This window comes from Rosa rugosa, chromosome 6, assembly GCF_958449725.1.
Source record: "Rosa rugosa chromosome 6, drRosRugo1.1, whole genome shotgun sequence".
Taxonomy (NCBI): domain Eukaryota; kingdom Viridiplantae; phylum Streptophyta; class Magnoliopsida; order Rosales; family Rosaceae; genus Rosa; species Rosa rugosa.
In genome coordinates this window covers 46,260,324-46,287,868 of record NC_084825.1, presented here as the reverse complement: position 1 = coordinate 46,287,868, position 27,545 = coordinate 46,260,324, and the positions used below count along the sequence as shown (strand labels likewise).

At 37.9% G+C, this 27,545-nt stretch overlaps 3 protein-coding genes across 11 annotated transcripts; 1 reads left to right on the top strand and 2 right to left on the bottom strand.

The window, feature by feature from the left end:
• The first annotated feature begins 513 nt into the window (after positions 1 to 513).
• LOC133713608 (probable methyltransferase PMT11) lies at positions 514 to 5,539 on the top strand. The gene is made up of 9 exons (XM_062139640.1): positions 514 to 1,594; positions 1,754 to 1,903; positions 2,015 to 2,285; positions 2,726 to 2,836; positions 3,195 to 3,354; positions 3,576 to 3,833; positions 3,928 to 4,050; positions 4,313 to 4,390; positions 4,971 to 5,539. Exons 1-9 carry the CDS (start codon positions 911 to 913, stop codon positions 5,176 to 5,178), a joined length of 2,043 nt encoding a protein of 680 aa, XP_061995624.1. The 5' UTR covers positions 514 to 910; the 3' UTR covers positions 5,179 to 5,539.
• Positions 5,540 to 5,776: 237 nt separating this feature from the next.
• Positions 5,777 to 10,395, bottom strand: LOC133713609 (protein HESO1-like). 5 transcript variants are annotated; one of them, XM_062139644.1, is made up of 9 exons: positions 10,220 to 10,395; positions 9,436 to 9,658; positions 9,134 to 9,298; positions 8,606 to 8,784; positions 8,432 to 8,527; positions 7,913 to 7,982; positions 7,027 to 7,157; positions 6,751 to 6,861; positions 5,777 to 6,636 (listed from the first exon to the last, which is right to left on the bottom strand). In XM_062139644.1, the coding sequence occupies exons 2-9, from the start codon at positions 9,554 to 9,556 to the stop codon at positions 6,016 to 6,018; spliced, it is 1,494 nt and encodes a 497-aa protein (XP_061995628.1). In that variant the 5' UTR covers positions 9,557 to 9,658; positions 10,220 to 10,395; the 3' UTR covers positions 5,777 to 6,015. The 5 variants fall into 5 exon arrangements, with proteins under 5 accessions (XP_061995628.1, XP_061995625.1, XP_061995626.1 ...); XM_062139641.1 differs by having other exon boundaries at positions 9,436 to 9,646; XM_062139642.1 differs by having other exon boundaries at positions 9,436 to 9,648; positions 10,225 to 10,395.
• Positions 10,396 to 12,608: 2,213 nt separating this feature from the next.
• LOC133715454 (protein HESO1-like) lies at positions 12,609 to 16,557 on the bottom strand. 5 transcript variants are annotated; one of them, XM_062141957.1, is made up of 9 exons: positions 16,447 to 16,557; positions 16,056 to 16,203; positions 15,370 to 15,534; positions 14,973 to 15,151; positions 14,795 to 14,890; positions 14,291 to 14,360; positions 13,723 to 13,853; positions 13,470 to 13,580; positions 12,609 to 13,343 (listed from the first exon to the last, which is right to left on the bottom strand). In XM_062141957.1, the coding sequence occupies exons 2-9, from the start codon at positions 16,192 to 16,194 to the stop codon at positions 12,852 to 12,854; spliced, it is 1,383 nt and encodes a 460-aa protein (XP_061997941.1). In that variant the 5' UTR covers positions 16,195 to 16,203; positions 16,447 to 16,557; the 3' UTR covers positions 12,609 to 12,851. The 5 variants fall into 5 exon arrangements, with proteins under 5 accessions (XP_061997941.1, XP_061997943.1, XP_061997944.1 ...); XM_062141959.1 differs by having other exon boundaries at positions 16,056 to 16,200; positions 16,447 to 16,538; XM_062141960.1 differs by lacking the exon at positions 16,447 to 16,557 and adding an exon at positions 16,399 to 16,427.
• Positions 16,558 to 27,545: the final 10,988 nt, after the last annotated feature.

The window sequence follows — 27,545 nt, the reverse complement described above, 5'->3', positions numbered from 1 at the left end:
TTTTCAGAATCAGACTTTCTTTTATTATGATTATGAATCGAATCAGATATCATATACTTTTACGTCAAATAAAACTTGATGAAGTGTTTTTATATTGAGGAAAGTTGCTTTCTTCGATTACGATTACACACTAAATCAAATATCATTCAACTATTTTAAAGACATCGTATCCAATTGCTCTTAGCAAGCTATTATAAAAATAAAAATAAAAATAAAAAAAATCTAAAACGTCCATATCCTATGAAGTATGAACGACCGGCCAGATTCAACAAGGAGCTTCTTATTTTAGAAAGAAACTCCCCACACAAACCCAGATGTGGTCATGTGGTAAACGTTCCTCTCCGTCACCGACATTGCCAAGTGGATTCAACCCCTCGCCACGTGTCTCCCTCTCTCGCTCTCGCCACTCACGACTCTATCCCTCCGCGGGTGACGTTAGACATGAGTCAACCGCCTCTGTCTGATTTGCCAGCTCTGTCTCTGCTCAGCCAAAAATCCCAACCACAGTCTTACACCTCTCCTCCTCGTCCTCTGATAGGAGCAACGATTAGAAAGCATAAAAGAAAGAAAATAGATTCAATTCATAATTCATTCCTGCCAATCTCAGGTTACAGCTTGCAAGCTTAAAGGGGTTGAATCCAGATACAAACAAAAGGAGAAATAAGAGGAGAAGCTGACGCGTGGTCAAGGTCCACTGTGGATATATTCTAGCTCTGTCTCTTGTGCAATACATCTGATAATGAGGAGTGGGGCCGCTTAGGAAGGAGATTAGGTGGGTTTGTTCTATCATCCTCACTCTCACTCTCACACTCACAGTCCCAAACACACAACCCACATTGCCATCAAAACGCTGCGTTTTGTTCATGGTTTTCGATCCTGAGGGTTAAAATCATCACGCACTGAATCAAAGATGGGATTTTTCGGGAATGGCGATTGGTTGAGGATCCCATTGATCATCAAAATCTGGGGGTTTATCATGATCTCCGTCACCTTCTTCTACTTGGGCAAGAACTGGACCGGTGGGGCCCAGCAGCTCCTCTCCTTCACCACCGCCGCCGCCACGCGCCGATCTCCTCCTTCCGCCACGGTCTCCATTTCCCCCAATCTCAACAAGCCCTTCAACCTCTCCGCCCTCCTCAACGAAACCCTAGCCCCGCCGCCGCTGCCTTCTCCTCCTCCTCCTCCGCCGCCGACTCCCTCTCCTCCGCCCCCCGCGCCGCCGCCGTCGGACGTGATCCAGCGGTTCGGGATCGTGGACGAGAACGGGACCATGGCCGACGATTTCGAGGTCGGCGAGTTCGATCCCGATGAGGTGGTGGAGAATTGGGGCGGCCAGAATGGGACGGCGGCGGCGGAGAGTGGCGGGAGCGGGTCGGGTAGGTTCAGTGTGAAAAGGTTTGAGCTTTGTCGTAACGGTATGAGCGAGTACATACCGTGTTTGGATAATGTGGTGGCCGTTAGGAGGCTCAAATCCACCGATAAAGGCGAGCGCTTTGAGCGGCATTGTCCGGATTCCGGCAAGGGTTTGAATTGCTTGGTTCCGCCGCCCAAGAATTACAAGAGCCCCATTCCATGGCCGAAGAGCCGCGATGAGGTACTAGATTAAACCTTAGTTCAAGTATGGATGTAAATGCAGGTTGCTCAAGTTTATAACTTTATATAGTACACAAGTATAAAGAACATTTTCGCTAGGAAGGTTGTTCGTTTTCGCTATTACTATGCAGTGTATGATTGTGATTATTTATTGTTGCAGGTTTGGTTCTACAATGTACCTCATACTCGTCTGGTTGAGGATAAAGGGGGTCAGAACTGGATTACACGAGAAAAGAATAAGTTTAAGTTTCCGGGAGGTGGGACACAGTTTATACATGGGGCAAATGAGTACTTGGATCATATTTCTAAGGTTAGAATTGTTTAAAGTTGAAAGAAATGGGAATTTGAAGTGGATAGTTAGGACAGTGAGTTATTGTTTCTTGTTTCTTTTTTCTCTGATGGTCAAATTCTAATGGTGTAGATGATCCCTGACATCACATTTGGTCACCATATTCGAGTTGCATTGGATGTTGGATGTGGTGTTGCAAGTTTTGGTGCATACCTGCTGCAACGGAATGTCATCACTATGTCAATTGCTCCGAAAGATGTCCATGAGAATCAGATACAATTTGCTCTTGAGCGTGGAGTGCCTGCAATGGTAGCAGCATTTGCTACTCGCCGCTTATTGTACCCAAGTCAGGCATTTGACTTGATCCATTGCTCACGATGCAGGATTAATTGGACTCGTGACGGTATGCCATTTTTGTTGTACAGTTTTTTTTTTTTTTTTTCCCGCAGTTTATCATACCTGAGGAAATGACAAGTTTAGAACAGTTGATCTAGCATGAGAGTGCTCGTTAGACAGTATGCAAGTAATATTAGTAGCATTGCAATTTTCTCAATCCTTCCATAAATATGCCTGTTGGTATAAAAAAATAAAAAAAATAAAAATTAAAAAATAAATAAAAAATCTTCAAATGTAATGAACAACTTACTCCTAAACTGATGTGCTCACAAACTTGACTTATAGTAACCTCAAGAAGTTCACCTTCTTCCTTTACTATCAAAATCTCAGGGTTTGAAGCAGTGTTTTGATCTTTGTTATATTGTTTATTGTTAAGGAGTTGTTAACTTGGCGGATATCTTCTGATTCTGGTTTATCTTTACCCTCTTTCTCTTCTTTGTGATGAAGATGGGATATTGCTACTTGAGGTTAATAGGATGCTCCGGGCAGGAGGATACTTTGTTTGGGCAGCACAGCCAGTTTATAAGCATGAAGAAGTCCTAGAGGAGCAGTGGCAAGGTATCACTATTCTACTATATACTTTTTGGTTTGAATTGTTTGTTGAACTTCTTCTGATAATTTGTTTATTGCATTTTTATTTAGCGAGGTTTTTGTTTTATATTGGTTGCCCTCTTTATACGCAATTTCTTGAGAACAATATAACTTTTTGTCTTTCCACTTCTAAATCAATTCTCTATCCACCAAGCTGTAACCTACAGTTTTCTTTTGACTGGGATTCCTATTTGTTTAACTTTATTGCTCCTGAAGACCGATTTTAACCAACAAATGAGCAATATAACCGTCTTCATTGCACTTGAAATTTCTTACCTGACAACAATAACATTTCTTATATTTTTTCTCATTTATTCTGGGCCAGAGATGCTTAACCTCACGACCCGTCTTTGCTGGGAGTTTGTGAAAAAGGATGGGTATGTTGCCGTATGGCAGAAGCCAGTTAACAACAGCTGCTATCTAGGTCGGGATGCTGAAACCAAACCTCCATTATGCGACTCAAGTGATGACCCGGACAAAGTTTGGTAATATTTCCTCTCCAGCTATTCTCTTACTAATGATTTGATAATCGCATTAAAGTAAAATATTATTGGTATGTCAAATTTCTTGTTCATCAAACTCAGATATTAATCAAATTTCAAATCTCAAAATATTGTTTAAAAGAACTTTTAGTCCAGATGTACTTGACTTTCTTCTTCTTGTTGTGAGGGTCTCAGTTTTTGGTATTCTTTGTATGATGATGCAGGTATGTTGATCTGAAGGCATGCATAACAAGACTCCCTGAAAATGGTTATGGAGCAAATGTCACAACATGGCCAGACCGCATGCAAACTCCCCCTGATAGGCTTCAGAGCATACAGTTTGATGCCTATATATCCAGAAAGGAGCTCTTCAAGGCAGAATCTAAATATTGGCATGAAATAATTGAAGGCTATGTCCGTGCTTTTAAATGGAAGAAGTTAAGATTAAGAAATGTAATGGATATGAGAGCTGGCTTTGGAGGGTATGATATTCATCTCATATTCTACTGATCAACCTTTTCTAATTTATTTTTCTTAAATTTTCTCATTGCTTACAGTCTATGAACTGGTTGGCAGATTTGCAGTGGCACTAATGGAACATAACTTAAATTCCTGGGTTATGAATGTGGTTCCTGTTAGCGGCCCCAACACCTTGCCTGTTATATATGACCGTGGATTTATTGGAGTTATGCATGACTGGTATGTTACAAACAGCTCTCTATGTCTAGCTGGTTGATTTGTTAATATGTTTTTCTTTGCTTGGAGACACTGTGATAGATTGTCTGATTATAAAAGTCTGCACTACTTCTATTGTACCGAAAAATACCACTAGAGATATATTCAAATGTTCAACAAATAATGACAAAATCAACTGTTACAATAAGTTCTAAGCATGATTTGACCGATTCTTGTAACAATATGCATTTAATTAGAAGTAACTAATTTTCATTATGTCTATCAGGTGTGAGCCATTTGATACATACCCAAGAACCTATGATTTATTACATGCAGCTGGCCTCTTCTCTATTGAGAAGAAAAGGTATACCCCTCTTTCTCCAAGTAGAAAACTTTAATTGCTTTATGTTTTATCTATTCTGGTTTCCCATCAGTCCATCACTATTCCGTCTTTTAGTCCCTTAGTCACTATTCCGTCTTTTAGTCCCTTAGATGAAAGTGAACAGTAGTTTGCTGCAATGAGGGTTTACATTGCACCAGAAGTAAGATTAAGAATATTAGTAGTGGTGCAGTTAATTAGAAACCAAAGTATTTTAGAAAAAGTAGGTGTCCGGTAACAAATTTGGAAGTATAACTGTTGGCCCTAATAACAAAGTAGGTGTCCATCACTATTCTGGTTGTAGGAATCATACTACATGCCAAAAGAAAAGGATGAAAGTTTCATCTTTGGTTGAGCAGTTAACCATTTGACTTAAAAGGGAAAGGGGAATGTAGAATTATTGTCTTCTGAGAATCATATTCGATGCCTTCTTTCTTGCAGTTTCAGTGGTTGGGGTTAAGGTATTCACACCATGATTTAATATTGGCTATAAACCGGTGCTTTAATATCTCTTTTCGTTCTTTTCTAACAAACAGAAATAAGACTTCATGTTTCATAATCACAGGTGCAATATGTCAACAATCATGCTTGAGATGGACCGTATGCTAAGACCAGGTGGACGTGTATACATCCGTGATGCTCTTGCGGTCATGGATGAGCTTCAAGCGATTGGAAATGCCATGGGCTGGAAAGTTAATTTGCGAGACACATCTGAGGGTCCTCATGCAAGTTATAGGCTCTTCATGGCTGAAAAACGCCTCTTGCATAGTTGAAGCATTTGGATTTGAAGACCCATAGCGATTTATACTGCTCATCTCTGTGAAGGAAAATTGAGCAAAAATTTGATAAAAATGCTTGACACCAGTAATAATTGGTGCTAGTGTAATTTGTCAGAGAGAGATAAAGAGAGATTCGTTTAATTGTGTAGCACAGATTGGATCCCCTTTAAGATAGTCCCAGACCTCAGTAAAGATTATGCAGATTTGAGTTGGTTCCCCACTAAAGAGAAACATCCCTTGTTTTCCTTGTGAAATAGAATAGCTTTGAACTAGAATTAGATTAAAGAGTTCAATTGTTTTATGTATGATGTACATATTGGCAATCCAATATCAATTCGATTTCATTTGTTTATTATTTATGAGGTTCTATGAAGGTATGGATGCTGCCATTTTCCTCTTCCTGTCATTTCCATTGAATAATGAATATACACAGGATCGACATCTTTCTGAACATGAAAACTATCACGCTCTATTCAGGTAGATCAGACCAAGAATATTCAGGTAGATCAGAAACTTGTTCTCCTGACCAAAAGAAATGTCAGAAATTCGTTCGACACAGAGATCAGACTCCTCTTGTTTTCACAATAACTAGTTGAAATGGAAACTTCTCCCTGAAAAGGGTAATTGATTACTTTAAAGTTTAAATAAATGGCATCATCTGTGGAGGAGAATGACCAAAACATTGAAATCATTTTGACAAAACCTTCACTCCCCAAAAATGATAACCAATACACATGGCAAACTGGAAAGGTTCTCTACATTTTGACCTTCTCAATCAAAACCACGCAGTGAAACTTGATTTAACACCAGAAGTCACATCACAACTATCTATCAGATGGTCTGCATTCCTGGTTTCTTTGGTCTCCATTCCTGATACGCCTGTAGCATTGGTGCCTTCTCTGTCTTCACTTTCTGAAGTGGTGATTGTACTCGTGAGGTTGAGGGCACAGACTTTCGTATATGCGGTTGTACTTGTGACGGTGACTGCACCAGCTTCTGTATTTGTGGCTGTACTTGTGAGGATGAGTGCACCATCTTTCGTAGTTGTTGATGTACTTGTGGGGATGAGTCTACCAACTCCCGTCCAGAAGGACCACTTGGTTTTGGGGGGCCATTATAATCCCTTGGGGGCACCAACTCTCGTACCTTACCATTTGGTTTCCGGGGACCGTTATAATGTCTTGGGGTTCGTGAATGTGAGCTCTCAGCCCTGAGATATTGTGGATGAGTTGTTTGGTGGTGCTTAATATTGTAACCTGGGTTGCTAATAAGATGTAGCGTATGTGGTCGGACTAGTGTGGCAAGAAGGGAACTCTCAATGGCTAAGGAGGCATTGTAACGAGCTGCGATTAGCCTGTCACGACTCATCTCAAAAACTTCAGAGATCCTTTTCAATGCTTTTTGGCTGACACCTCTTGCAGTATTTTCTGGCCGATCAAAAGGATCTTCAACCTACCATGCCCAATTCCGTTCACAAAATCAGTGGTGATGACAGCTATTCAAACTCCAAACAAATGGGGGAGAGAATCAAAATATTTAACATATGTAGAGAAAGCATAGAATTACCAATATACAATAGGTTTTGGGCAACCATCCCATATTGCTTTCAATTCTTTCCCATTTTCCAGAATATGTGCAAATTCCCAACTCCGCAGCCTTCGAACCAAGGTCAGAGAACTGCAAATTTACAGAATGACCATAATCAAATTAACAAAGGTACCTAACCAGAAACCCAAATGAATAAGCAAGGCAAACTTTGGTGGGGATTCATGATAGGCAACTCTCTGGTCAGAAACATATTCAACTCAAATTATTCAGGAAGGCAGAAAATAGTCAAAATACCTTCCCAAGGAATGAAATAAAAAGCTCAAACAAAGAACTTTTATTCCGAGCTCTCAATTTGTTTAGTTTAAATCTTCTCATGTTCTCAACACAACTTTTTTCAATACGTCTTTCTGCATCATCCCTCAAGCCTGCAAGAAACATAGCACAATCAAATATTTCTTGTCTAATCTAGTCAGTAAATATGTTCAGATCAACAAATTGTTCTCCGATGTACTTTAGGTAGAATTTTGTACATTCAAACAAATCCTTACCAGAAGCACTATTGAACCTTTTTTTTTCCTCAATAAACAAACACTAGTTCGCTGAAGGTATGATTTAAAAACCTTTTAGAATACCTCTCATGAAACGACACAGTGGAGTAATAATATAAACTAAAGAGAAGTAAATATTAGTCAACTCGAGAATCTCCTCTTCATGACCAAAAAAAGAGAAAAAGAGAGGAAAAACAAAATATCACTTGGGGCATACAAAACTCACATTATTTCACAGGAACCATGACAGTGAAACTGATTTTACTTCTCCTTATGGGCCAATAAGCTGCCAATTACCATTACATATCACCGCTCAAGCAATTAACATGCTCTCGAGTTGAAAAAAGAAAACTCTAGATCCAATATTTTAAAAAATAAAAGGACACTTGGCAATTGAAAGATTGAAACTATAGTTTTCTTCCTCATATCTTTGCTTCGTAAAAGGGAGTTCCTTTGCTTTGATGCTGTGTAGAGCTAACTTAAACTCCATTATTTCAAACAAAGAACCAGTACCATATCTTCAAAGAAAAATCAATTTCAGAAACTATTCTAAAAGAAAAAAAAATTATTCAATTTTTACCAACAGTTAGTGGCAAAATGAGGTCTCTGTTTAAGGTAAGGCAGAAAAGTACCTTTAAGATCATCCGTGAGAGTTTCTGTATATATGTCTTGAAGAGGAGGCAGAATTGCAGGTGTACATGTCTGAAATTTTTTTTTAACGAATATTAAATTAAAATCAGGAACATATACTACAGAAAACTGAATCATATATGTTGTTACTGTATGGAGCAAGAACAGGATTTGAAATGAGATCAAGAAGACCAATAGATATAAAACGAGAAACTCAGACTCTAGTAAGATGCAGCATGGTATCAACAACACATAACACCAATGTAGAAAAATCACAAAAAAGAAAATTATGAACCAAGCGGTATGAATCTGGGAAAGGAATAAAAGTGACACTTTGTAAAGTCTAGCAAACGATGAGAAAAGCACAGAAGGGTTAGAAAAAACGTTACTACACTACTTCTAGCAAACCAGGTCCCATATCAACTATGCTAGATGATGCTAAATTGCAGCTGAAACCCAAAGAACCCCTTCAGACTCCAACTACTTTGTGGTCAATACCAGAAATGAAGATTTAAAATCACCTGAAAATGGAAGATCACGAGCAAACTCAGAGAGTATGAATTGAAAGTCCCAGATTTTGAATTATTGATATTGTGTGCTTTTGCCCATTCCTTCACCTTCAAAGGCAACAGGAATATATCATGTAAGAACACTTTTCAGTTGAAAAGTACATTTAACTTGCAATTGCAACCTACCAGTAAAACCATATCACGAAAGCGTGGATCTATATCATTCATCCATAAAAAGAGTTTTGATTTCATTTGGCCTTTCAGGTTATTGACTGAAATATCACAGGAGATGTTTCCAAGATTACTTTTGACCATCAGAATGGGAACTCTTGCATTAGGTATGAACTGATACCTGTTCCATCCACCTGAAAATCAATCAATGTTCCTTAGGAAGTGAAATGTGGAAATTTTGTAACTAAGCAAAATCAAACAAAAAGACATACATTTTCATAGTGTGGAAGCTTATGGAATACAAGTTTATAGAATTAAAAGTAGGCCATTTGCATATGTAATTTAAGTAAACATATGAAAAAATGATTAACCATGAGTCAATGACATGTTCAGTATACTAACGGTTATTTATGATCAGCCTCATAGACCACAGATAGGTGAAGATACTGAAACCCCAAATTATTATCCCAGTCTTTTTTATTAGAAGAGGAAGGATCTTCTCAAGATTTAAAGCACTTGAAAAAGAATAAACAATAAATCTACCTCTCTGTCTCATAGCCTTCATTAAATCTTTTAGTACATCTTGTGTGTGCTTTCTTCCATAAGAAGAAATATATGCGCCTTTTGAGAACTCAATTGAAACATCCAAGTCTCCCCAGCGAGTAAAGAGTTCTGAGACAAATGATCCAAATGGCTCCACAGTTGCACCTGGTTTTATGCCAATTATGTCATAAATTTGAAGAGTGAGTCAAATCTATAAACTGAAGGGAAAAAATTATCCCATGTTTAGAGAAGACAAATGACTAATTAAACAAAGTGGCTGGACCAAAACATAGATAAATCACCTCTTAAGCTTTCTACAGACTCAACAGCTCCTTGTAACTCCCGAAGAATTTGGCATCGTGTTTCTCGATCCGTGGGCAAGGGTTCAAGCACACGTATTATCTCCCTGAGAGTATTCTCCATATTACTTTGAGCCACTTAATCCCTGCTGTTGCGCCAACACCCTAGTGCAAAAGGGATCTTAGCACCATACTACATGGAAGCAGTAAAGTCCTGCAAGAAAAGCTTACACCAACTTCAGTAAGATGAGTGTGAATTCAAAAGCAACGCATAGATTTCCATAATTATTCAAGAAACTGAATATAGTACGATCCAGTACACTATGCAGCTACCACATCAAATTCATTCCATCAGATAAACAACTGTATACCGAAACTACACATTTCAATCAGACACCTCTGCCATACATTTTTTATATCAAACTATACGAAACAGAACTTCATAGACTGAGAATCCATAATTTAGATAAACAGAAACAAAACAACATAATTTTCCAACATGGAGCACCTAACACTCCGAAACCTGCTCAAAAACAACAGTGCAAGTTTCTAACATTCAAAGACTGATAGTTTTACATGCTTGATCAAACTCCGCTACCTTAATTGATCAAAAACCCTACAAACATGATACTGGGATCATAAACCCAATTCGAAATCAAGCAATAACACAAAACCCAATAAACAAAATTAAAACTTCACGATTACAGAAAGAATCACCCGCGTTTTCCAGGGTTTTGATGATGCAGTGCAGAAAACTTAGAAAGACGAATCGAAGAGTAGACATTACCTAGAAGAAGAAGAAGAAGAAGAAGTGGGTTTGGTGAATACGGAAAAGATGACGAGGTCAACACGCAGTGTCTTTGAATGGCGTTGTTGAGTGGACTCTCTCTGGCTTTTTCAGTAATTGGGAGAGGAGACCCAGAACTTGTACTTGGCATGACTCTGGGAAACAGAGGTTGAATAATACGTATATATATATATAGTGAAATAGAGGCCTGGGAATTAATTTTTTTTACCAAAAAAGGTTTTTTTTTTTTTTTTTTTTTCAAACGAGAACGAATAATATTACATGCAACCATACGAACTCATTAGAAGCTCTCCCAATACTGGTTATTTACGTTGAATTTATTTAATGGGTCTTTCTAAATGTACCCAGCAAATGTCTATGTAAACCCAACAAATTTTTTACACCCAGTAAAACTATAAAATCTGTAACTACACCCAACAACTTTTCCAACAATACCCTTACGTTTAATTAAACCCAACAAAACTCACACCCAACAAAACCTTGATTATCTCCCTTGGTTGAGTTAATTTTATGATCCATTCTGCATCAATGAGTGATGCGCCAAGCTTGTACCCCGAGTTAAGAGGACCGACTCAACCTCAGAGGATCATGTTAATTGATTTCGTTGATGTTAGATATCAACACGAGAGACATGATTGGGAATTTCTCCTTGACTATCCAATGGCATGTATTGTGCCATGATTGCCCGATTTTCTGAGTCCATATCTCTGCACAGAGGTAATTCTTTTAGGATCACCATGTAGCCCAAAGGGATGGAGTAAATAAATAATACTACCAATGTCTTTGTTCAAGACTTGTACAGTTAACTGCATTCACATATGTATATGGATGATGAATTTTGGGTGTAAGAAAACATACTCGGGTTCTGTACTTGTAAACTGCATATCCTCCAATTCCAACACCATCCAAACATAGAATGATAACCCAAAAAAAGCTCTAGTTATACTCTGTATTCCTGGCATAGATATTTACGTGCTTGCCCACAAACAGAGCAGCACTAAACACAACAGACGACAAATATTCTTCCATGTAATTTGAGTCTATGAGTAGGTAAATTTCAATTCTCAATCTCTGTTGTGCCTACGTTTAAAGGATATACATTCCAAAAAGAAAACTATAAATCATATGTAACTACCGAATCTTTAATATGTTTCGGTATTGATCGATCGAAGACACCCTTGAAGCAATTATAATGAAATCTGAGATTTGAGTTTAAAGTTTTGCCAGAAGAAATAACGTAACAACGTGAAAAGGGTGAACTGTTGGGTACAGATAGAAAAAAGAGTTTCAAATTTTATGGTTTCTTTTGTTATTATCTTAATTTATCATGGCTTTTAAAGTCATTTCGTATGAGGATAAAACTGTCTTTTCATACAAAATTAGTTTGCTGGGTTTATATAGAAATTTGCTGGGTACATTTAGAAAGACCCTTATTTAATTGAGCAAGTATTTTTGTAAGGAGTGAAATTTACATTTCTCTGGATTCTTTCGGTAATTAGAAAGAGAGACGCAAAACTTGTACTTGGTACGACTCTGGAAAATAGAGGCTAATACATAATTAGTAAAGGCCTGAGGAATTCTTTTTATTTTTTTTTTACCAAAAAAGTATAGTAAAAAAGAGGCTTGGGGAATTCATTTTTTAAACCAAAATAGTAACCATATTATATGGTTAGTGTATATAGAAACACCGGATATTCACGTTAAATTTACTTAATTGAGTGAGTATTTTTGTAAGAGGAGTGAAATTTACATTTTTCATTTACAATTCACACTCCATGTTTTCTTTGTAAAGACAAAATCTTGGGAGTGTGAATTTCATTCTAAGAAAATAAAGGAAATGTGGATTGCAACTTTAGAAGTGTGAATTTAATTTTCCTTTCGCAAAATTACCAATGTGATTGATAAATGTGATATTTAATTATTTGTTGGCATCTTTGAACAATCAATGGAGATTATATACTCGTTAGGTGATTTACTGATAATGGAAGATTCATTCGCAGTATGTTTCAACAAGCTCATCTTTTAAAACCCTGAAAAATAAAGGTTCAGTGTATTTTTGGGGAAAAATCAAAACTTTTTGTAAAGAAATTACCAATGCGATTGATAAATAGTATTTGATTATTTGTTGGCATCTTTGGACGATCGATGGAAATTATATACTCGTTATTTGATTTACCGATAATGAAGGCTTTATTCGCAATATGTTTCGTTCAATGTATTTTTGGGGAAGAATGAAAACTTTTTGTAAAGATTTAGCTTTACTCTGTTCTTAGATTTAGTTGCAACGTGTTTCATGCCATCTTCTCTTTTCTTTACATATCATGGTTTAGTCGAAGACCTTGTGCACTAAGTAACTTAAAAACAAAGAAACTATCAAAGAGTAGATCCCTTTCTTCAAATTTAAGGTTCAGGTCAGGTCACACATTTGGGTCCATGGCCATCAAAATCAATATCCAGTCCATCTCAGAGATGTTGATGCCACAAGGCCGACAAACCGATATCTAAACATAACGTGCCTACAAACTGTTGAACGTGTTCCTGAATCCTACATGATATATACGTACATAATGACGAGGAATATGAATTGAATCATGGAACCCTGGAAATGAGCCTACTGAATGTACTCTCCAGGCATACACATTCCGCATGCACAATCCTGAGATGTCTCTAGAGTTGGGTTATCAGGGGTGGACCTGTTGGGATGGTTTTCTGGCTTCATCTCTTGAAAAGTGGGCTTGACAGGATGGTTTTCTGGCTTCATCTTCTGAAATTGAGGCTGGACTTGTGAGGGTTTCTGTGCCCACTTATGCACCTGAGGACGACGTGGTTGCCTGGGAACATAATTCCCCCTTGGTGTTCTTGAATGTGGGCTCTCAGTCATGAAACGTTGTGGATAAGCTGCATGGCGATGCTCAAACTGGTAGTGAGATGTTCCTGTCACAAGACGGTAGGTTAGGGGTCGGACTAGTGTGGCAAGAATGTCACTCTGATTAGCTGACATGAGTATGTGGCTGCTCATCTTAAAAGCTTCAGATATCCTTGTCAATTCTCCCATGCTAACAGCCCTTGAAGAGTTTTCTGGCTGATCAAAGGGATCTTCAATCTACCATGCACCAATTCCGGTAACAAAAATCAGTAGGGGAGAGTAAATAACATATTTTTATCAATGAAGAAATAGAGGGCATCAGAAACTCAAAACATACATTTACAGAAACAGAAATGGAATTACCATTATGGTATATGTTTGGGGCAACCATGTCATATTGCTTGGTATGTCTTCCCACTGTCCGGTATATGGGCAAATTCCCAACTTTCTTGTTTTCAGAACAAGGTCCGAAAACTGCAAACATTCATGAAAATACCATCAACGTGAAAACACTAACTAGAACAATGTCATGGAATTCATGAGACGGCTTAAATTGGCCAAACACTTTAAATTGGCTGATGAAAGAAGATGGTTTGAATTATTTGCTAGAAATTACCTTCTCAAGGAATGAAATGAAAAGCTGTGACAATGAACTTCTGTTTTCTGCTCCAAATTTGTCCGACTTAAACCTTGTTACGTTATCAACACATGTTTCTTCAATACGTTTTTCTGCATCAGCCCTCAAGCCTGCATGAAGCATAGCACACAATATGTCATCTAAATTGGTCAATTTAGTGTTCAGATCAACAAATCTTTTTAGACGTATTTTAGGTATCTTTTTGCACATTCAAACCAAACAGTATCTGAACTTGGGTGAGACATTGATTTCATAATGTGGTTCCTCACCAACAAAGAATTTTTTTAAAGGGAATTGTTTCTGTTTGCAATATGTGAGGTATCCAAAACTACAACTTTTCAGAATCATAACCAGTACTACTTCAACTATGACATCAAACGGTGAAGACTCCTCTCATACTGAAACACCTTCAAAGAAAAACCCCTTTGTGGAAACAATGACCTCAAAACGAGAACAACTTCTTCACATTCAATATTTCACCAACAATAAGTGGTCAATTAGTAAACACTAAATCAGTAATCTGTTTAAAACTAAAAATGACAAGTACCTTGAAGATCATCCGTGAGATTCCCTGGATATATATCTCTAAGAGGTGGCAAAATCGCAGGTGTACATGTCTGAAAAAGAAAATGAAAAGATTGGTAACTAAAATCAGAAAGGCAGGAACATATGCTACATTGAATCATATTTTTTGCTAGTGCAGGTAAGTAAGAACAGGACATTGAAACAAGTCAAGAAGATCAAACACATAACAAAATGCTTGGAAAATGGTAGGATTCAGCCTGGCATGAACATGACATCACAGAAAGCCCAGAAAGTTGCACAAAACAAAATGAAAACAACATTATAACTCTGGTAACAGAATGAAATATGACGGTTCATAACTATAGCATACAATTGGAAAGCCCAAAAAGGTTACAGATTCACAGAAACTATGATTACTCTACTTCTGGCAAACCATGTCCTTATTAGTTATCTTAGATGTCATGAAAATGAAGCCGAACAGTCAAAGTACTTTCTCATCAACACTAGAAGTAAGAATTGAAATCACCTGAAAGTGGAAGACCACAAGCAAAGTGAGGGCGTACGAGTTGAAAGACCCGAGTCTTGGATTATTCATATTTTGTGCTTTTGCCCATTCCTTTACCTACAACAGCAAGAGTATTATATCATATATGAACATTTTTTTAAAGAAAAGTAAATTCTAACCTGCAATAATACTGTCATACCAGTAAAACCATATCTCGGAAGCGCCCATCTATCTCACCAATACAAAACAAGAGTTTGGATTTCATTTGTCCCTTCAGATTATTGATTGATATATCGCAAGAGATGTTTTGGAGATAACTTTCGACCTTTAATATGGGAACTCTTGCAGTGGGTATAAATTTAAAACTTTTCCATCCACCTATATTAAAATCAACACCGTTCCTTAGTTTTGCAATTTCAATCATCGGTTCCATAGATGCCGTAAACTTAACTTCTCTGTATCTTTTCAAGTGCGATGTAGAATAAAGTGGAGGATCAATGTCCATTGTGGTGTAAAGAATGACCATCATAGGAGTCAATGACATGTTCAGTACAATATAATGTAGGCACTTGAGAAAGAAAAAACAACAAACCAACCTCTCTGTCTCATAGCTCTCATCACAACTCCTAGTAATTGTTCTTTATGCTTTTTCCCATACTCTGAAATATATGAGCCTTTGGAAAACTCAATTGAAATATCCATGTCTCCCCAGCAAGCATACAGATTAGACACGAATGATCCAAATGGCTCCACAGTTGCACCTGTTTCAGGCCAATTACGTCATAAATCTACAAAGTCACTAAAGTTCTGTACAAACCAATGGGAAACTATCCATCATTTATACAAGTCATATAAGATTAAACAAGCAAAATGGCATAAGTAAGAACGAATGCAGTACTATAAGCACCAGAGCTTTCTCAAAAGTTTATGATACAACACTAAAATGACCAAATACACAGCAAAAAAAAAAATTGAGGCTTCAGTTAGCATCCAAAACTTAAAATTTGCTTCAGCGTGCTTGTAGTATGAACAAAAGTACATGTTCAGAAACGCAGAAGAAACATAGTGAACCATGTGTTCCATCTGGTGCTCAGTCACAGCCTAGTGATTGTTTGTCTAAATCAGCAAAAGCTTTAAATCAAACCAGATTTGTGCTTTTCTTTTTCTTATTAACAGACAGATTTCTCCAGGTTATCAAACCAAAAGGGCTTTTTGACTACGTATACATTAGATGGGTGCATAAATAAAACTTAGAACCATGAACTTGTATAACCCAGCTCACCTCTTAAACCCTCCACAGATTCAACAGCTCCTTGTAACTCATGAAGGATTCTCAGTCGTGTTTCCCAATCTTCCAGTGAGGGTTTAAGAACTCGTAGAATCTGATTGAGAGTATTATCCAACATAACATGTGTATTCATTTTTCACTGCTGTACAGAACAAGAAAATGTCAAGAACCCTAGTTCATAATGGCTTCTGGGACTACTTATATAAGCAGAACACAAAGTATAAACATCAAAGTTTCATGCCTTCACCACAAAAAACTCATTCTTGGAAAATAAAATGGAAAAAAAAAAAAACAGAAATATTGGTATCAAATAAAAAGAGAAAAGTAACAGTTTTACCCATCATAAAACTCCTATGAACAAGAATAAAAAAATTTGGGTGCTTACAATTTATGAAGCACTAAAGCAGAGTGATCATGGGTCACTGATGAGAGTGGTGAAATGGGTCGAAGAGTGAAGACTAGGACTGTAGAAAATACTCAAAATGGAAATAAGAAAAATAAAAACTTGGCGCAGTTTAGTCAAAGCGACTTTGGTCAAATACTATTGGGTCAGACCACTTGTGAATAAACAATTTTTTTTTTTTTTTTTTGTGCGAATGTAAAGAGGGCTTGTTGTTATTCCGCCAAACAAAAAAAAAAAAAAAAAAAGAGGGCTTGTTTATGCTTTTATGGTTTTGAGATTTAGGCCGATTTGATGGGCTAGCATTTTAATTTACTGGCCCAAAGAACAAGAAAAAGTTATCTAATGTCCGATTTTATCAACAAAAGAGAAAAGACTTTATAAGTTTCTTTTATGGTATATTAATATACCGATTCATTAATAAATTAATTCAATACATTCGTAAGCTGGCTTCATGGCATTGCTATAGAGTCGATATATCTCTGTATCGAACTAGTCTACTTGATGTATTATATACATTAATGTAAAACAGTACTTTTCGAGTTTCTAATGACTCTTAAATTTTTTTATAATTTTTTTCGTTACTTTGCTTTTGTTTGTGTGAACATTTCTAATTAACAGAGATAACTTTCCACTGTGTTTTGAGAAGTTAATTTTGTAAAAGGGTCATTGACCCAAAACACCAAAATGAGCTAAAATTATCTCACTTACCCCAGCAACAGATTTTTATTCTCATTAACCCAATTAAAAAATTACACACAAGTGATCTTTTGAAACTTTAATTAGTGATAAGGCCACTTAATTTATTTTGTACACATAAGGAATGATTTAAGTGGCCTAAAGAACAAGAATGAATTACCCTCCCACTTAAGAAACCCAATTAATTTCATCAGCCTACGTCCTTACCCCTAGACCTGTAAATGGACCGGGTTTTGATCCGGACCCGCTCCAGATCCGTAGCTATTAAACGGGTTTGGATCGAACATTTTGATCCGTTGATCCGTTAATGATCTGAATCCGTTAACCCGTTTAATAAACGGATCGGATTTGGATTTAGGTCGATCCGATCCGTTAATGATCCGACCCGTTTTAGTAATAAATAAATATTATTTTTTATTAATATATTATTATTTTTTAAAAATATAAAATATAAAATATAAAATATTAAAGATTTCTAATATTACTTTTTTGCAGAAATCTAAGAGGCAGTCTTTGTAATTATTGTCAAAAATAAGTAATTTTATTTTTGGTGATACTCTTCATGTAGATCATGTTATTTTAATATTTTATTAATATCTTATGAGATATTATGATATAAATTTAATATTACTATTTAAAATTTAAAAATATTTGAAATTATAAACGGATCGGATTAGCGGATCGGGTATCCGTTAATCCGACGGGTACTGATTTGGATCGAGGTATCAATGATCCGCCGGGTTAACGGAGCGGGTTTGGATCGAATTTTTTTTTTAGTAAACGGATTTGGATTTAGGTCGATCCTATCCGAACCCGATCCATTTACAGGCCTACTTACCCCTCTCTCTCTCTCTGATCACAGTCTCTCTCTCTCTCCTCGACCACAGATTTTCACGCCTTTGGTCTCCGCTTCCGATTCCCGCAACCACCGGCACGAGGCTTTCCCCCCCCCTCTTATTCCGGCGACCACCGCCTCCGATCTAGTGAGATTCCAATCGATCTAAGCTTGCAAAACCTTGAAAAGGCGCCGCCACGACTGAAGACAATGACAACGACGACAAAGAAGCTCCGATCAGAGCTACCTCATTGGAGTCCAACTCAGATCTCTCTGATTCTCTACTCGTCTCAGGAATCGAATGCTCGCAATGAGGCCTCTGGTTTCTCTGTGAACTTCGACCTCATGCTCGTACTTCGGCATTGAGATTTCTTGCCGGGCCTCTCCCCCAAGCCCTACAAACCGGCAAGTTGTTGTCGGCGGCCTTCTTTTGCCTCATCGACTCGGCTACCTGTGTCTGACCTGCGACTCGAAGATCCACGGTGCCAACAAGCTCACGTCGCTCCACCAGTGCGTGTAGATGCTCAACGTCTACGAGCAAGCTCCGGTCGCTGACACTAACAAGGCCGACGTTGCCGTCCTCTGAATTTGGTGTTCGTGTGCTTCCGGATCTCATTCTCGATGTAGATCCGAGCGCTGTCGGCGTTTCTCGGTGTTCTGCCATCGAAGTTCCTAACGTTCTCGTGCTCCCTTGCCTCGGCTTCGTTGTCTCCAAGTCTCGGATTGGCCTCGGCTCAGTCGTCTCCCAAGTAATTCGCATTTTCCATTTCGTTTGAATTTGAATTTGTAGCTGCAAATTGTTTTGAAAACCTCGATTTTAATTGCCTAGTGAAAACTGTGAAGAAATTGGTCATAGTATATTTGGATCGAACTTTTGTTTATGATCGATGAGTAGTATTCACTGCTATGGGTTCTTAGAATCAAATCAAAAATGAAAAATGCATTTTGAGGTCTTGCAGCTTACAATGCATTCCTTGTTAGGCTCAGAGGAAGCAAAAAGATTGACATTCTGGCTATTGCCATTTGTTATTTATTGATTGTTGTCTTATCTTATATGCTATTGCATGTATGTTAGTGTAATGCTAGCACTGTATCAGAATTTTGTATGAAACTTAGTTTACTTTTGTTTGTGATTTTGTATCTCCAGCATTTCTTGGTTGAGATTTGTGTTGCACTATCAACATGGAAAAACATGGACAACCAGCATATGATTTTGTGTAATAAATTTCTTTGTCAGTAGCATTTTATTACTGGTCAAGTAGTTTTGTACATGTGTCATAGTAGGTTTACATACCTATATCAGTAGCTTTTTAGATTACTTGTTTTTGATTATCCAGTTAATAAAGAGTACCACATTTACAGTGCAATTGCACGCTGCTGATTTTAGTTTGCATTTCAAATATTAATATTTTGTTGTATCTCTGTTCCTGAATTCTTTCCCTTTGCATTTGTAGTGCTAGATTACGAAAATCATGTCAATTTAGGTAGTGGAGGCTCCATTGACCAAGAGATCATTCGACCAACCAATAAATGTTGCAAGGAAGTCTAGTGCTGAAGGTGGCAAAATAACGCCTAAGGTTAGCGTAGAGTGGTACAGCTTGACAAGAAGAAATATCAATGGTGGCCATTTGAAATATGACACTAGCATTACCACATTGACAGTAGCTTTCTACAACTATTGTAATAGATTTTCACAACTATGGTATGGTAGTGGTGTTTTACAACTACGAAAGTAGCTTTTTACATAATTATATCATTGTTGGACCCTGCATACTTTTTATATCATTGAATTTGTTTTCTTTTTCCGATTGCAGTAGCTTTTTTATTTTACCTGTATCATTTACATTTCCATAGCTTTGTTGGTCTCTGAGAATAGTTTTCTCAATATCTGGGAGTAGTTTTTGTTCTGCTTGTTTATTGCTTTTGGCGTTATTGAGAGTAACTTTTGATGATGATTAGAGTAGCTTTTGTTACTGGTGAGAGTACTTTTCTGGTGTTGGTGACAGTAGTGTTTGTTTCTGGTGAGAGTAGCTTTTGGTGTTGGTAACAGTAACTTTTGTTGGTAGGGATAGTAGCTTTTGATTTTGAAGAGCGTAGCTTTTGTTAGTGACAGTAGTTTTTGTTGCTGGTGACAATAGCTTTTGTTGCTGGTGATAGTAGTTTTTGTGACCTCGTTGAAAATCTCACTAGCGTAGTTTTTGTTTGTGATAGTAGCTTTTGTGACGTGTGATAGTAGCTTTTGTGACATTGCTGGAAATCTCACCAGTGTAGCTTTTGTTGCTAGTGATAGTAGCTTTTGTGACCTCGCCAGAGGTTGCCGGAAATCTCATCAGAGTAGCTTTCGTTGCTTGCCACATTAGCTTTTGGTGTTAGTGACAGTAGCTTTTGTGGTCGCCGGAGGTCGGCCGGAGAGGAGAGAGAGAATGATTGTTAACTTTTTACTCTAGTGGCATTTATGTAACTATGTTGGTTTTTTATATCCAAAATATAACATCCTTTTTAATCTAGTGGCCTTATGAGGGAAAAAAATTAATTGGTGGCCTTATGGCTAAAAAATCATTCAAAGATGCACTTATATGTAATTAACCCTAACCCAATTTAACCTAAAATGACAACTTTACCCTTAACTTAATTAATAAACTACATTTTATGCCACTCATTATCAATCTCTCTCTCTCCCCACATCGACTCCAGGCCAGAAGTCGACGCCGACGGCCTCTGGCATCTCCTCCCTTCGCCTGAATCTACATCACCGGCCACCTTCCTCGTCATCCTCACCGGCTCGATCAGCGCCTCCGTCTCCTCTGCCTTCTTCTCCTCTCTCGAGCGCTTCTCCTGCGTCAAAGTCGCCACTATGGACGAGGCCGCCCACCGCTCCCTCACTCTCACCAATCTCTCTCTCTCTTCCATTTTCGGATTTCTCGCGAGTTCTCGATCAAGTCCAGCTTAGCTGGCCCAATTCGACGACTACGACTCCAACAGCCGTAACCTGCCGCATATCCGAGCCACAGAGGCGAGACGGTGGTCGAAGACCATGCCTCGCCGGTGCATTGGGAGGAGGAAGTGTGCTCGGGATTCCAAATCTAGGGCTCTTTGCTGATGGAGGCAGCAACATGAAAGAAGAAGGGGTTTTGTCTTGGAGCCCCAAACCCTGGATTAGAGTCGCCAATTTTCGAGCATCCAATTTCCGGCCAACCAGATTCGGTCAGTACAGAAAATGGAAGTGGATGATCAGTGGCGTAGCTAGAAATTTCATCTAGGAGGGTCAAAATATAAACAAGCTATTACATTGAAAAAAATCGTTTACTAACACATAATTGAAATCTTTACATAATTACCTTATACCTTAATAAATTACATCACGAATGATACTGATTTGTTTGGCAATTAGATTGATTTATTGAAGAATATTAATTGTGATTCCATTTGCATTAATAGAAATTGAAAGAGGAAAGCATCAAATAATAAAAACTGAAAATAATTAATGTATTTAATTAGGTCAAAGATGAAGATGATTAGCCGAAGAAGTATTCTTTTCATTTCTTAGGAGGGTCATTAAAGTATTTAATATCTAGAATCCTTAAATCTTATATTAATTTTAAATAACTTTTAAGAATTGGTGAAAACCCTAGAGAGACCGCCGCCATGGGTATGCGCCTCTGCAACTTCCTCCATCTCCGATGGAGCAAAATTCCGGCACTTCCCCTGGTGTCGCAGCTATCGAGCACGGTCCAGGCCGTCTCCCCCTTTTTCTCTGCTCTTCTCCAAAAGTCGAGGTCCTCGACCCGTGTTGAAGCGAGGTCGTTCACTCCTCCTCAGATTGATTCGATCTGGGCTTTGTGGTCGCCTTCTGGTTGGCATGATATTGCTCGTCCTCCGGCAGGTTCGAGAAGGAGAATCCTTTGCGGATCTATGGATCCAAATCGCATTTGGGATCCAGGCTCTCTTTTTCCGGTATGCTCTCTGGCTAGTAGGGTTGATGCCGTGTGGTTTCGACGTTGGTTGGAGTCACGGCGATCAGACCATCTCCGGCGGCGGCGATTTGACCTCTGGTGGATAAAGGCACTGAGTTCAGGTTCGTTCGGCGAGAGGCATCTCGATCAGGCCATCTGGTTGCAGTGTTCTCGGGTTAGTCGCTACCATGCTACCCTGAAGGCGCGGCGGTCTGTCTCGGCGGCCCGGCTGTGCGGCTCGGCGGCGTGGAGGAGTGGCTCAGGAAGGGTGCCCAGCCGCTCGGGTGCCCAGAGTGTTTTCGTATGGGCTTGGTTTTGTGGCTGTTTCAATTGGGCCTGGATGTTGGTTATGTTTACTTTGGCAAACTTGATTTTGGATTCAGGTCGGATTTGGATCCGCATTTGGGACCCGGGTGTTTCCCTAATTCGGATTTTGGATCCGAAACAGCTGCTCATATTGTTATGGTATTGGTTCTGGTTCTTAAGAGTTCGTCTGCCTAAATCCGAGGTTCTGGTATTGGTACCCTTGGTCGCTTTCGATCGCTTGGTGAGCGAATCGCCTCTCCTAGGTGGTCCTATCATCCGTTACAGTTACGGTTACTCTCCTAATTACACTGCTTCAGTGACATATGCAGTGCAACAATGCCTTACGGCATTAAGTCACATGGTTACCTGGTTACCTTTTATTCTTGATGCGATTGTGCATCTAATTATGTTTTATTGTTTTTTCTTCATTACAGATGCGTTTGTGCATCTCGTTATGTTTATTGCGTTCTTTCGATGTTTTGTGCATCGCTCCATGTACTCCTCAGTTTTCACTTAATATAGTTTGTCGTCTTCCTTTCAAAAAAAAAAAAGTATTTAATATCTATCTTTGTGGAGAGTTCAACCAATCAAGAGTTAGAATGAAAATTTGAGAAGGGTCAGCTGACCCCTCTCGCCCTATACTCCCTACGCCCATGTGGATGATGGAAGTGGAAGTGGAAGCGTCGGTACGCCATCAACTATCACATCCAGAAGATGCAAATCCGAATCCAAGTGAAGCCATTGATAGTGTTCTAGGCGTCGTAGTCGTCGGCAAGAGAAGGGAGATAAAGGCGGAGATCGTGGGCTCGTGGCCGTGTGGGAAGAGATGGGTGCCCAGATCTTCTTTTTTTTTTTTTTTTTTTTTTCCAAATATTGCAGGTTTGATTATATAACAAAAAAGTCATTTTTTTAGAAGAACAAAACAGTAATTAAGTGTACAGCACAGAAATCGAGTATTAATATCCATATTTGGGGGGAGGAATAGACGTCTATTGGGGGGCAATAGAGGTCTGTTAAAGGTCTATTAGGAGACAATAGACGTGTATTGGAAGGCAATAGACGTTTTTAAATTAATATAATCTCTTTGTTTTTTTCTTTAAACAAAGTTTTATTTGTCTAAATTTAGGAAGATTAGTTCATATTCTGGTAACCGAAAGTTCTATTGGGGGACAATAGACATCTAATAGGGGACAATACATGGCTGATAGACGTCTATTGCCCCTCTATTGGGAGACAATAGATGTCTATTGGGGTATAAACCTTTCCAGTGAGGTTTTCAGAAAAGTCTGGTGGGCGGCGGCCGGTGACCAGATTCCGGGGGCCGATGACAGGGCTCTGACGAAGTCTCCTATGGTGTCTCTCTCTTCCATTTTTTTTTTCTCTCTCTCTAAGTAACAAAGGGATGAGGGTAAAATGGTATTAAAAAAAATAGAAAACAAAAAAATATATTAATGGAGTATTATGGAAGACCTCCTTAGAGTGTTTTGGGTAAGAGAGAATTAAAAAAACTTAATTGGGTAAGTGGGAAAAAAATCTCTACAAATTGGGTAAATGGACAAAAACCCTTTGTAAAATGATATTGAAATTGGCTCAAACCTTCTAATATTGACGGGGTTCTAGAATTGAAATATGCGGACACAAAATGTTATGATGATCAGATGGTATACTTCATATATATATATATATATATTTTTATGAGACAGACTATTGAATATATAAGAAAAAGAGGGGGACAAAGGCCATACCCCAGGTACAAAGAAAAAAGAGGAGATTGAACAACCACTTCCCAACATCAACAAAAAAGTTTAGAACTAATATGAAAAATGAAACAGAGAAGAAGGTAAAAACTTGACTAGTATGATTAAAAGAACCAACACCACGGGCCTTCAAGAGCTGCAGGTAATTGCATCCAAATTGCATCTATAAGAGGACATCAATAAAGGGATTTAAGCTGGCCTCAATAAGCCGCCTTTAAAAGTAAGAAACCATGCAAGTCCCAGAGGGCACGTGTTCAGACAGATTCCAAGTTATGTGTAGATAAAAACAGTAATTGAATATCTTATTATCGAAGGCGCGTGTTCAGACAGATTCCACGTCAGTAACTGTGACATTTATGGAAGTATTGATGACACAAACTACACCATTTGTGATTCGACATAAAACTTTATTCCTGACGAAACGAATCACGAATCAAATAATTTCACTGGATCTCTGTAATCTAAAGTGAACAAATCTTCTGAATCCACATAGGATTAGACATGTGTAAGGAGAATAGAATGTCGTTAGTCGACTGTATATACCTCCTTGATTTCTGGAGTCCATAATTTTTCTCGTTAGAGACTTTCCTCATTTAAGAAAGAGGGTCCACAACAAACTTCGAACGTCGCAAAGTTTTTGTCGAATATCACACTAAGAGCAAATGCACCCATGAACCAAGGGCAATTGCTAATTTGCCAATCGAATTGGTACTACCAATTCACTATTCATCTCAAATTAGCAATTGCCTCCAGCTTATACAATGCACCAGTGAAAGGCAATTCGCCTGCCAATCCACTATTCACACTTCAAATTTGAATAATTCATTAAACTAATAATTTAATTAACTAATTAATTAACAATTAAATTAATCATCCAATGTTAATGTAATAAAAAATTAATGAATAAATTTTAAAAACAAATAAAATTGTATATCAAGTATAAATATTGTTTCCGATAAAAAAGGATTGAAAAAAAAAAAACATAGATATCATTATCATAAAAAAAAAAAAATTATCTATGACAATTGATAAGATTACCGACCAATCTCCATTTGCCATGTGTCGACTTTAGATACATTTATCTTACAAAAAATATATATAATTTCTGATAAGATAATCGCCCAATCATCATTGGACACGTGTCAATTACAGATATCGTTATCTTCTGAAAATTGGTACCCGAATCTCCCATTGTTGGATGATAATTGAAAGAAATGAAGAGAAGATTGATGGAGGAAGAAGATGGAGAGGTAAAATTATTGAAAATTTTGATGTGAGAAATTAAGGTAAGGGAGTAGGTATTTATAGAATTTTAAAAAATCAATTTATGATTTTTTTTTACATTTCAGATTATTTTTTTAAGATAAAAAATTTAAGTTACCGTTGAAAAGTAATTGACCGTTGTGAATTAATTATAGCTATTGGATCTTTGATCCAACGGTTGAGATTAAATAACCGTTGCACAGAAGGATTGGTGAGAAAAAAAAAAAAAAAAAAAGGCTGCTGGCAGCAGCGCATGTGCAATGGAGCCCACCACCAACGGTCGGGCGATTCATTTGCTAATTTTTAGTCATTCGATTGTCCGGACGAGTGGTCCCCAGGTGGCCCCCTCCAATCAGTCGGGCAATTATATACCGCTGCATCAGCCAAACTATCTCTTTTCTCCAATTGGTCAGTCAACCGGTCTACCGCTGCATTTGCTCTAATGTCTCGACAATAGTCAAACTTGTTATCGCATTTAATGTAGAACAATCGATCTTATCATTTTACTAAGTTGTTATCGAAAATTGCTAACGCAATCAATTATTAACAAGGATAATTGATTGTGTTAGCTCAACTGGTGCGAGGTTAGAAATCTAAAGAGTCTAATATAGCTCCTTTTTCTCAATCGTATATCCAAAATGGATGGCAAATACTAGCTAGCTACTCTAGTTTTGGATGGCAAATACAGTATAGTTAAGAGTAATCGCATTTTTCCATTAACAGTTAACCTAGCTATGATACCAATTCTCGCAGACCAATTCTACGAAAATCGACACAGACCGTGTGGCACTTTGCAGAAGCTTAGAAGTGCTAATGGTGATGCACACTTTCAGCTTAGTTCAAAACATTACATGTGACATTTTGACGATCATCAGCACTGTTGTCTACAAATTCATATATCCCCTAGAGGCTAGAGCTGGCCCTTTCCATAACAATCCACGTTTCCAGATTGATTGAATTTTTATATCCAAACATATTCCATATTATATATGGATCTATGATTTGTACAGAATATTAAGCACCTGGTTTTGCCTATTCCCCTTATAGTTTTTGGCAAGTGGTTTTGCAAATCGATCCCTAGGTTCAATAATAGAATAGAACTTTCCAAGCATCATTCCCACGACTTTGGCTTATAACCATTGACATGGTCTGCATTCTGCTTCTACAAACTTAATGGTTGACTAGGATCATTATAGATTTGTAGTTGATCGATCTGCATGATTGAAAAACTTTAATTAACTTTTTTATAACCAATGTACTATTCGAATGAAGGAGAATGAGGATTTTCAAATCAATATTTCATTGACTAATGCCACTATTAAGTACTAATCAATTGCCTTCTAATGTTGTTGTTCGTTTATGTACTTTTTACATAGTTGAGTATATAGATGAAGAAGTTTACATTAAAATTTATATATTTTAATGCAATTCATCTAACACATTGTCTTAAATTTCTTTGCACTTTTAGAAATTATTGGCTAGTTATTATTTGTGCCCGAGCCTCATTCAAACATTTGAAAAAAAAAAATTTGAACTAACACTACTGAAAATGAAAAAAAAACAAGAACACATAAACATACACTAACAATTTTACTTTTTTTTTCTGTCTATTTTTTTACATTTTTGACCATAATAGTGACTTTATTATTAAGAATTTAAGATCGACATTTTGTGCTGTACATACACATGATTAGTCATTACGAGAAACATGGTGCGCCCACGGGTTTTTTCTCCTACTTCCAAATCTCAATTGTGAACCTCAACATAGCCGAAATCCTAGAGGCATTAAATGCTCGATCAAAATCCCATCCCATCCCATCCCATCTGCCCTTTTCTTTTACAGCGTACGGTTCTTATCACTCAGACCAAAAAGCACTAAAGGGGTAGGAGACTTTACCCTGTACCTTAATTTTCAGGTCACACTTGGGTCCATTGCCAATCACCATCAAAGATCTAAGAAAATCTCGTCCAGCTCAGAGATGTTGATGCCACAAAGCAACAACCCAGACTGAGAAACGCAACGTGTCAGCCTCCCATTGCTCCGGTTCGTGAGTCACCCATAAACCATATATTGTCGAGGAATAAAAATCCCATGGTGGAACCCCTAAAAATCTGCCATAACTATTTGAAAGGGAGCTCGAATTTATCCACACATCTAAGGCATTGAGGTCCCAAAAACAATTAGATCCTATCTTCGTTTTAAAGCTTCGAACCAGTGGATGAAATCCCAGCAAGAATTAACGGGAATCGTATAACTAAGCAGGATTAGTG